Consider the following 12,165-nt stretch of genomic DNA (forward strand, 5'->3'; position numbering starts at 1 on the left):
AATTTTCCAGTTTCTTTTAACCCTTTCAGACCTGACTTATATTCTAGTGATGAAAGTATATACAGTTCTGAAAAAAAATAAAAGACCACATAAAAATGATCAGTTTCTTTGATTTGATCAAATTGAAAACCTCTGGAATATAATCAAGAGGAAGATGGATGATGACAAGCCATCAAACCAAACTGAACTGCTTGAATTTTTGCACCAGGAGTAAAGCTGCATAAAGTTATCCAAAAGCAGTGTGTAAAGTGTGTAAAGACTGGTGGAGGAGAACATGATGCCAAAATGCATGAAAACTGTGATTAAAACTGTGATTTGGTTATTCCACCAAATATTGATTTCTAAACTCTTTAAACTTTATGAATATGAACTTGTTTTCTTTGCATTATTTGAGGTCAGAAACTGCAAATAAATGCTCTAAATTACAATAGTTTTATTTGGAATTTGGGAGAAATGTCTGTAGTTTATAGGATAAAACAACAATGTTCATTTTACTCAAACGTATACAACTGAAGTGGTGTCTTAATTTTTGTCCAGATCTGTATATAAATGCGGTTTCTGTCTGTAATGTGCTCAAAGACAGAAGTGAATAAATGAATACATAAAATAATAAATAAATAAATAGGTAAATAAATCAGACATAATATTTGTGTTTTATATGTTCATTGCAGTGCAGACATTTATGTTATATAACTTATATCGTTTTTTTATTCCACACACATTTTAATATATATTTATATACATTGTCACAAATTATTGAGCAGTAAAAAACGTATAACATGATGGGAAAAGGTTTACTCGGCCACATTAGCTGGGATGCTACCATGCTTTATCTCAGTGAGCAGATTTTATTTTTACAGTGCAGTGGGCGGGGCTAACCTTCTGTTTTTACAAATAAATGTCTATTCTGATGGACAATTAACCTGTGTGATGTAAAATAATTCACAAGAAATTAGAAAACACACCATGCCCATTGAAATGGATACAGATTCTGAAAGGTTTAATGTTCCATAAAACACTATTAGTCCTGTTGTGCCCTCTGGTGGTTGGGGTTTTAAATTGTAGTCTTGTAGAGCTGAGGAAAAAACACAGGACTGTAACTGGAGTTTAAAAATCTTTATAATTGGAGTTATAAAGGAGAGAACTCAGTAAATCAGTTTTATCTCGTTTGGGCACGCACAAACTAAATCAAATACTGGTGCTGCAAGAATAAGGGACAAAAAAAATGATCCAATGGCGTAAACTCTGGGCTGTTTTAAAATGATTTTTAAAATGATTTAAATAAATGTTTTAAATTAATAAATAATAGAAATTTGCTCTAGTTCCATATTTATTTGTTGCCTGTAAAGGTTTGTAAAAATGAGTCACAAACAAACACATCATACAGATATTTAAAACGTAAAATGTAGACATTTATTTACGCAACAAAAACATTAACACTGTTCATTTTCATGTGATCACCAGTACAACATAAAAAATGCAGTGTAAACAGTGTAAAAAAAAACTTTATTTATCTGTTTTAATTAAACCTAAATGAAGCTTATCACAGCTTTACGTGAAACGCCAGCATTGGTTTGTATGCAGGCTGAAATCGTTCACCCACAGCTTTTCATTCTGTTAAATAAACTCACTTGGCCTAGAGCAGTTCAGTTCAGTGCTCGTCACAGTTAAAGTTCACCAAGTAAACAGTGACTCCACCAAACCCTCAGTTCTTCAAAAACATGCTGAGGTAGTTTGCTGAGGTATTCAAGTTTCAAACAGCAAAAGTACCTGAGGTAATAAGGATGGTCTTTGGTATTATTAGCAGTGGAAAGGTGAGCTTCAGGTCTATTTCTATGTGTAATTCATTAGTTTTGTCATATTAAGCCTCCTTTGCTCTCAGTTTTTCATTGATCAGTAACTCACAGCCTTAATACATATTGGGCAGAGCTGACTATATATTATATATGTTATATACAGCTCCTGAAAAAAATAAGAGAGCACTTAAAAATGAAGAGTTTCTTTGATTGTACCAAATTAAAAACCTCTGGAATATAATCAAGAGGACGATGGATGATCACAAGCCATCAAACCATCTGAACTGAAACAAAAGGGTAATTCCACCAAATATTGATTTCTGAACTCTTTTTTGTTATTTCAGCCATTTCTAATTTTCTGCAAATAAATGCTCTAAATGATCAATATTTTTACTTGGAATTTGGAACCTATAAATAGCTAAATCAGAGAAACTGATTCAAAAACTTCCAGAGCTGTATATGTCTCAAAACATACTGGCAGGAGATCAGACATGAAATGCTTGGAATGCTTCATTTAACCAGTCAGATTCAGTCACACAGGAGTGAATGGCCTGCTATATGACTCACGCCTGTACAGATACAGCATATGAACACAGTAAATAACTGTCCTGAGTGGTAAGTCCTTTAAAATCGATTTAACTCATTTGAATCCACACAAAGATGTTTTCTCTTACCATGCCATGTGTTTAGACTTAACATCCAAAATGAGCTCTATACAGTTAGCTATGTTCATTTAGCTCCTAATTGTCCTTACTGAAGTCAACAAGCCATCTAACTACAGACTTAGTCCCAATACCAACAGATTATAACAGATAATAATAAGGCAATAATGTCTTCATCATCGATAATGTCTTTATCGCAGACAGCTCTTACTGCATGCTAAAACTGAGCATATGTCCTGTCATTCAGTTTGGTGTCTAATATATGCGTCCAGTCCAGTCACTATTTTTTATGTCAGTGTTTGCTTCTACAATTGCCACACAAAGACTGTAGTCTAAAATTAGATTTGCTTTAAAATTCTGTGCACAAAAACACTTTTACATTTTAAATATGCAAAAACACTGACTTTCAAATGAATAATAAAATCAGTCAAATACACAATTAATTTAGGACACACTTGGAAGGCCACAAATTGTTCACTTAAAAGTAAAACTCCTGTAGTTTTCTGTTTACTTATGAGTCTTATGAGCTGATTTGTTTGTATTAGTTATTAAGACTGTTTATAAATAAGTAACTGTTTATTTATTAATGTTTATTATCATAGCAGCATGTCTGTAGATATATTTAACTCCTTATACATATATTTTATACCCACACACAAACATGCAAACCTTACTACAACACAGAGACACTTGAAGCTCTCTGACCACAACATCCAACATCATAATCACAGCGGACACTGATTAACCCCTAGCTAAGCAATGAAGACAATACTCAAATCAAATTTTTCAGTGTATCTATAGATGAGATGTAAAAGTACATATCTGGTCCTTGTGTTTTTAGACAGATGAACCCTAGAGTTCTTAGAGTCAGGGCTAGAAATGGTAGAAAAGCAGCACCAAACCTGACATTTACAGATAGAACAGTACTCATACACTTCCAGAGCCTGGGCTGGTGGAGATACTCATTCAGTCTCAGAAAATCACTAGTCATTCTAATATGGTAACAGTCAGTGGCTGTTTAAGCTGCATTGTAAACATAGATGTTTAGAAAATGAAAGCTTTAGTGAAAGCTATGCTAGAAGGCACTAATCCTATGCCATCTTCACCCACTTTACCCTGCACATTCACCAGCATTCACTGCTTTCAGGTGCTGTTATTTAATCTTTTCCCTCTTTCCTCCCCACTGCTGCCAGTTTGTTCTCACCCAGTTGCCCAGGGAGTCTTCTACACAAGGAAGGATCTGAGCAGAGCTTTATTGAGAAACACTCCCACTCTGGATGTATCCATCAGAGTAACAGTTTACCCACAGTAACAGTGCAATGTGAAATAGTAAACCAAACTAAAATAATAACCCTGAGTTCTGAAGTTCACTATGGAGCACACACCTATATCTTCCACAGAATGATACCCAAGTGTTTATTATGTAGTATATTCTTGTGTACTCCAGTTAGTTTGTGTTTTACACTACAGTTTAGTGAGTCTGTAGTTTTGTGAGTCTTTCCAGCAGGTGTTGTGCTGAATTGTGTCTCTCTGCCAGAATAAGTCTCTATTCTTCGAGTGCAGGTTTGTCCTGCAGCGAAATGAGTGTAACAGATTCCTTTCAGATTGCGTTAATATGTGTTTATAAATAAACATTAATCTACAGTTACAGTAGATACAGAATCACCAGCGTCGTAATCTGTTGTATCCATACTGCTCTGTAATTAATCTACAGTTACAGTAGATACAGAATCACCAGCACTGTAATCTGTTGTACCCATACTGCTGTGTGATGCTCGTGCACATCACCAAGGAGAGACGGATTTCAGCACAACACCTCTTCTTTTACTTACTAATCTCACTCATCTTCTTGAAATTGGTCAGAAAAAGTGTTTTATACTGTAAACCAACTGGACCATGAATCAGATGATCCAGATTAAGAACACCACTTTTGATTAAGGCTACCAAATTTTGGTTGTTTGGTCTGGACTGTGGTTCAAAGCACTTTTCACACCTGCCATTTTGTTTTACTGAAATATCCAGAAAACAAATAAGGCAGGTGCGAAAGCAGCTTGAGACAGTGTACTAACCTTCATAGCACCAGCTCCTCTCACACACACACGACTCGTGAATAGTAAAGTGAGTCAGAGAAGGAGAGAGAAATTATCCTGGAGGTTATTGGTTTACACCAAGTTACGTTGTTCTGCGCGGCTGACATCTGGAGGCAATTGTTGTTGAGGTGCTGATTTTTTCTGTACAGCCACACGATCACCCCCACTAATACCAGACACACAGCCAACAGCAGCACCAGCAGTAACACCATCCACACTGACAGAGCAGCACACAGAGAGAGAGAGAGAGAGAGAGAGAGAGAGAGAAGAAAGTATATATTATAAGTGTTTTATTTGCAGCTAGATTTGTGTTTATACAGTACCAGTGAAAATTTTGGACACACCTCTTCTCATTTAGTGTGTTTTCTTTCACACTGTAAAGACTATATTAAAGCTCTACAGGAACACATGCAGAATTATTTAGTAAACAGTAAAAAGAGGTAAACTAACCAGAATCTGATTATTTTATACTTTAGATTCTTGTAAATAAGTATCAGATGTATGTTTGAGTTCAGATCTGCAGACCCTTGGTATTTTAATCTCAGTATCTTCATGAGGGAGAGTCTCCTGGAATAGTTTTCTCAGAGTTTCTGGAGGTGCTGAACAATGGCTGCTGCTTTTCCTTCACGCTGTGAAGCTCCAGCTCATCCCAATTAAATCACCTCAAATCACCATCTCAGTTCATCAGGTTTAGATCAGGGGATTAATGTGGAGGAATAACACTTTTATACTTTTTACTACAGAATTACATACGTGTCCCGCAATCGTTTTCATGTCTTTTCATGTCAATATTACTGTATGTTAGTGCTGCTCCTGATCTCACTGTTCTCAAGTGTTTCACCTGTTAACCCCCAAACACCCCTGATTATGTTTACACTTCTCAACTAACTTAGGTTTTCTGTGCATTAACCATCTGGGGTCTAAGGGTATTTTCTCGCTTTTTGCTGCCTTTAAATACACTTTCATATATCATAATACTCATATGTTTTATTTCTTATCTGAGCTATAGTGTGAGAGATAATCTGTCACTAAACCTGAAAAAACTGAGGTCTGATTTTAGATTAGATTTTACTTGGACAGACTGTTTTGGTGGTTGAAATTGGTTTATCAGACTCTTGGCTTCACAGCAGTAGTACAATATGTGAATAAAATGCTTAATTAATGTGAAATAAATGTCTAAAAACAACTGTTGTAAAACCATTGAGAAGAAGTGTGCTCTAATTGATACAACTGTCATGATTGTGTAGAAATTATGTTGGTCACACCAAAATTGAGTCACATTTACACACATTCCAGTCCACTATTATTAAGATACTGCGTAGAATACTATTATTAAGATACTGCATATGAATCAGAGCCCTTGCCAATGGTGCACAAACTAAACATGGTGCACAAACGGTTTACACACATCTCTCTCTAATGAACACTGGCCATTTGATGTGTTCCTATTGGTCCGAATCCACCAATTACAGTGGACAGGTGAAGAAGAAAGGAAGAGCCTTTATTTACATGCTTGCATTACTCTAGATGCAATGGAAGGGGCAGATCCTACTGACTCATGAAGTGTTTGAATCTAATTTCTGTACTGATATATTGTAAAGCTATTAGTAGAAACACTGAGGAAGAGCGAGTAGACCCCAGAGGGTTAATACACAATGAACCAGGTAATCTGTATAACAGAACAAATCAGTGGAAAAACAATGCATTTAACAGTTCAATGTTCTTTGCTGTAATATGTACCTTGTACCGCATTGCATTTGAGATCACTGGGCTTCTGGATCTGATCCTGAGCTTTAGAATCACCTGAAACACAAAGTAAGACTTCAGCCTAAAGAGAAAGTATCTCAGGAGGTTTAACACTGCAACTTTATTGGAATGAGGTCAGGACTTTTTCTTGGCCCCATTTAAAAACATTATTTTTTTTCTTCTGTAACCATTTTTATGTAGAGCCACTCATGTGCTTGGGGTCGTTGTCCTGCTGCATGACCCACACTTTCTTGAAATTCAGAAATATTTTTCGTCAGAATTTGCTGGAATAATCAGAATTCATTGTTCCATCGATAAAAGCAAGCTGTTCTGGCCCAGATGCAGCAAAACAGGTTTAAACCATAATACTACCACCACCATGATTCACAGATAGGAAAAGGTTTTACTGGAAAAAAAATATTTTACTTTCTCAAAACAATACGCCTTAAATTTAAACCACACTCATTTCACCATCAAATGATCTGCTAAACCTAAAGGGCCACACATTTTTGCCACTTGAAGATCTGTAATATTGGATCTCATTAATAAAAAATTTAAGTCTTTAATAAAAAAGTCTTTAAATATTTGTGTCTCATTTGTTTGATTTTTTTCTTCTTATCTTACTGATGAACATTTAGCCCAAATATTCTGCAGAAATACAGAAAATTCTAATTTAGTTTTGAGGTTTAGTTTTAGACTTAGCTCTCCGTGTTTTGGTTTAGCTTTAGGTTTAGATGTAGCTTGCCAGATTGCTTAGACTTGAGTACAGATTGAGATTGATCATGATGATCATCAAGGGGACCACCCATTCTACACGGAGAGGAGAGTGAGGGTGGTAAGATAGAGCAGAGACTTTAAAAAAAGATATTGACAAGACATGCATTGAAAATCTATTTAGCCTACATTAAAAGGGGCTTTAATTAATTGGACTGGTATTGGTTATTGGCTGACACACAAAGTTTATATATCAGTATTGGAACTGAAAAAAGATGGATTGATGGATCACATGTAATAAATACTGTAAATACACTTACTGTGGAAGGTAACTGTGTAGATATGGAGGACCTCGTCATTCCTGGTGTCTCGTACAGTATAAACCCCACTGTCTGAGACCTTTCCCCCTCTCAGCTCCAGAGCAGATGATAGAGATGTTCTGTGTGTGAATTCAGGGTTGAACTTTAGTGATTCTCCATTCACTGAACAGATCTGAACACTGGACTGTTCAGCATCTTCTCTGCTGCGATAAATCACCTCCACTTCATCTGATATGTGCATCATCATCACCAGAGATTCTCCAGAGGTTATTTGGACTTCACTCATTAAGGCTGAGAAGACAAATAACCAGAAAAGAAACTGTAAACTGAGAGTAAATCACCGAATCTACATCACTGGAGATTCTGTCTGTGGATCAAATGCTTACTCTCAATCTGAAGCTGAACTTCACAGAGATCTCTATTATCACAGTTACAGACATACAGCCCTCTCTTACTGAAATCAACATCAGTGATGATCAGAGAGAGATTCCCCTGCAGGTATTGATTAAAGATCATCTGATATCCCTCCTTCACTGATCTGCAGGAAGTCTGATCACACTCAGCCAGAGGATCTTTGCCTTTACTGAAAAGAGTCCATTGAACTGCTCCAGAACATCTCTTAGAGCAGGAGAGAGCAGCAGAGTCATGGACCTTCACCTTCACAACAGGTTCAGCTGGAGTTTGAGGCGATTCCACCACTGAAGAAGAGAATAAGAGACAGGGATTTAAAGGGTTATAAACACCTACCTATTTTATTGGATTTTTCTCTGCTGGGTCTAAGTCTGAAAACACTGATGTTCTGACCAGCCCAGTGGACATTACATGGCTTAGTTGATATTATTCTGATATTTTTGACCTCATAAAGCAGCCTGTACAGCATCCAAACCCCCACTTAGTGCACAGCGCTCACTCAGAGGAACCACAATAGAAATGGGAAAAGAATGAAGAGATCACTTCAGTTTCTGAATCAGTTTCTCTGATTTTGCCTTTTATAGGTTTATGTTTGAGTAAAATGAACATTGTTGTTTTATTCTATAAACTACAGACTACATTTTTCTCAAATTCCTAATAAAAATAGTGTAATTTAGAGCATTTATTTGCAGAAAATGAGAAACGGCTGAAATAACAAAACAAATAATGCAAAGAAAACAAGTTCATATTATAAAGGTTTGAGTTCAGAAATCTATATTTAGTGGAATAATCCTGTTTTTTAATCACAGTTTTTTTCATGCATCTTGGCATCATGTTCTCCTCCACCAGTCTTACACACTGCTTTTGGCCTTTACTCCTGCTGCAAAAATTCAAGCAGTTCAGTTTGGTTTGATGGCTTGTGACCATCTATCTTCCTCTTGATTATATTGCAGAGGTTTTCAATTTGGTAAAATCAAAGAAACACATCATTTAAGTCGTCTTTTTTCCAAGAGCTGTATAAATAATATATGTAATATATATGTCCTTATAAGAGAACCGGAGTTCAATGATTTGTATCCGTGAGTGAATACATAAAATAAAAATATTGTATTTTATTATCTATAAATACATTCTCTGGATCAGGCAGAGCCAGACATTTTATACATCTGAGGCTTAGTCTAAATGTCCAAGATCATGCTTGTCTCGAAAGATTCATTTTCCCCATAACTTTTTCCAAGCCATCTGAGGCAATTGACCCTAAACAGGTCTGTCTCTAGATGGAGAACATTAAGTCCTACCTTAATGAGGTAAAAGTTAACAAATACTGCGTCTAATGTTTTAGTAAATTCCTCAAAGTTAGGAAGTGAACCTGTGACCAGCTGTCTTAAAGGGGCACTAAGCCCCCTGATCTTAGCTGACTTCACCCTTAGCTCAAACCTTAAAAATGCTAAAACAAAATGGGAGAGGTACTGGGTGATGTATGGGTTTAGGGGCAGGGCAGGAGGGAGAGCTGATTGAGCTGAGCAATGTGCCTCCGACAGTGGTGAGGCGCAGATGGTTGGACGTCAGCTGGGGTCGGGATTAATGATTGACTATTGTCAATTGCATATTGTGAGAAACATCATCCTTGCCTATAGTACAGTTAAACCTGAGAAGGCACTGCAGAGGTAGAAATGATTAAAAAAAAATATATATATATTTTCTAAGTAGGTCTGGTATGTGTCATTATATCAAAGGAACGAACATTCTGCTATTAATGAAAATACAGTCATCTGGGCAGATCATTGATTATGATCTCCCTGACTTTGGGATACTTTTTGTGATTGTCGCTAAGAGAAAATCATCCTTAACATCTGCCTGATTGCCCTGTTGTCACTAGCAAGTTTGGGTCCTGCAACTAAATAAAGATTGTGATTGATTTTGACCAGCCTATAGGGACTTTAACACCCCGTAGCCCCACCCCTCCCTCAGAAGGAAGACTCTGATTGGCTCTGCCTGATTTTGACCTGATGTTGAATTGCCACTATCTGATAATCTACCTGGCTATGCTTCAGGGTTTGATTTGGGGATTTTGACAAAACATAACCCACTCATTCCACTGAAGCTCTGTATAAATATATACTGTAGATATGCAAAACTAGCATGTTATTGCCTGTGGATTCCAGACAATTCCGTGGATGCAGAAAGTGGGGTGTCAAAACACAGACAAGTATTTTCATATGTAAGACCTTCACTTGATGTTCAAGGCTTATATTCATCTGTAGAGCATATTTATTTCGTATAGTGTTTACTCATGGAACAGATGAGGAGATAAGATGTTTGGTTGTGGAGCAGTTCATAGGTGTTAGCTAGAAGTAAACAGGTGTGTTGTTATGCTGGCTACATTGTGCAAAAGTTCAATTGAATGACTGCATGGAAATGTGGCGATTATCCTTAAAAAACAGTTTATTTTTTAAAATGATGTCTATGAAATTAATCACATTTGCCTTCAGATCAATTTTAGATCTGTTTGTACTTTACATTTACATTCTAGTCTCAGAACAATACAACACTGCCTGCAGTCTCTTTGATTAATTCCATCATATCCACAACTGAATTGGAACTTTTAAAGAATAAAGAGCGTCCTTGTCAAAACCAGACTAAAGTCTGCCTTCTTACCAGCAATGATTGTAGTGCTCACTAAGAGCAGAGGGAGAGTAGATGTGCAGGATGGCATGTTAAAGCTGTGAGAAATAAGAAGAAAACTCAAATTAGTCAAATTTAAAAGCTATTTAATTTGATTGGGTCTAATTCATTTCTGTTCTTGCCATTCTAATTTTATTTTCAAAGATCAGTGCAACAGTAAGGACAAAAAATATTTAATAGGGAACATGCTTTTCAGAATTACAGCAAAAAATACCCAACATTTCAACACAAATGCGTGCCTACAATGACTCACAAAAATAAGTAGGTTTAAATAAGTGCTAATCTGACTGATAAAACCACTCAAACTTTTGAATTTGCTCCACAAGAAGGATACCCATATGTGAGCGATGCTGCAGCAAAAAAAGAGCTTTCAGAAGACAATCAAAAATAGTTTTTAGATTATAGACTTTAGAACTCGACCATACAGTAAGGCAAATAATCTACAAATGGAGACAATTTGTGACTGTGGCTATTCTGCTAAGAAGTGGTCGGCCAATCAAAATGACCCCAAGAGCACAACAGAAAGTCATCAATGAGGTAAAGAAACAACAATAAGCGACAAACATGTGAAGGCATCATTGGTGTTCATAAGCCTACAGTCTGCAAAACCTTTAATAAACAGAGAGTCTATGAATGAAGGAAGCACCTGCTTGATAAAATAACATTTCTGCACACCTGAAGTTTACAAAATAACAAATAATCACTTCACAATATTATTGCCAAAATGTTTTTGGACAGATGCACTACATCTGGCACAAAAAAGCAGAGCACATCATCACTGTAAAACCATCATCCCAAAGTTAAAGTATGGATCCTGATTTGGGTTTTGGAGCGGCAGAGACCAGATCTCAGGGAGGGCAAAAACCTTAACCAGACACTTCCTCTAGATGGTGATCAGACCTTGACTTAGATGAAGGTCAGATCACATTTCATGAAAAATGTATACAGAAAACCATGACATTTTACAAGGTTCACACACTTTTATTGTCCCTGTTTACAGTACTTTAATGGATCGAGTTTAAACTCTGAGAGCTTTCACTGCCGTTTTGAAACATGTAGAGAACTTCCTAGGATTTCAGGGTTTGTAACAGGCCTGTACACACTAAACACTCACACATCTTTCTCTCATCTATCTTTTTATCAATATTATTTATAACAACATTCGCGTTACTATTTTTTCTTACATTTTATTTAATTATTAGAATATTGCTGCTGGGTTTCACATCAGGGCCTGTTTTAAACACAAAACACTAAATTTCTCCCAATTCCGAACTACACGTCAGTAGCCTTTATTAATAATATTTTATATCAGTGGTAAAAATGTATCTTTTACTATTCGAAATGCGAATGATTGTTATTGTTTTCGCTTTTTATTTTTACTGCGTCACTTGGTGTTTTCGGTTTCAGAAGTGAAAGCTGTATTAGTTGCTTAGAAAATAAAGCACAAATAGAAGCGGATCTTTAAGTAAATGCAGTGATACGCTTAGAGTAAACACACCAGTAACTTAGACGTTAAATCTGTGCAGATATTTTCACTCACATTGCTCAAACTGACTCAAAGTAAATACCGTTTCTAGCCTCGGTTTTCTTCCCCGTTACCTGGTCTGTTTCATATGTTACTTTCACTTTGAACCTGTTGTTTTATTTATTTCGAGCACTCAGAATGCCCATTGAGGACAGATGTGCTGTGTTCGCAGTGTTTCTTTACCGCAGCCTTAGGCTACTACAGCGACCAGTTTAC

The 12,165-nt window shown here is 36.4% G+C and overlaps 1 protein-coding gene across 1 annotated transcript; it reads right to left on the reverse strand.

The window, feature by feature from the left end:
* Positions 1 to 2,359: 2,359 nt before the first annotated feature.
* On the reverse strand, positions 2,360 to 10,523 carry LOC111188514 (uncharacterized). The gene is made up of 6 exons (XM_049470855.1): positions 10,398 to 10,523; positions 7,715 to 8,026; positions 7,329 to 7,619; positions 6,289 to 6,351; positions 4,635 to 4,765; positions 2,360 to 2,365 (listed from the first exon to the last, which is right to left on the reverse strand). The coding sequence occupies exons 1-6, from the start codon at positions 10,453 to 10,455 to the stop codon at positions 2,360 to 2,362; spliced, it is 861 nt and encodes a 286-aa protein (XP_049326812.1). The 5' UTR covers positions 10,456 to 10,523.
* Positions 10,524 to 12,165: the final 1,642 nt, after the last annotated feature.

The sequence above is a fragment of the Astyanax mexicanus genome, chromosome 22 (assembly GCF_023375975.1).
Source record: "Astyanax mexicanus isolate ESR-SI-001 chromosome 22, AstMex3_surface, whole genome shotgun sequence".
NCBI lineage: Eukaryota > Metazoa > Chordata > Actinopteri > Characiformes > Acestrorhamphidae > Astyanax > Astyanax mexicanus.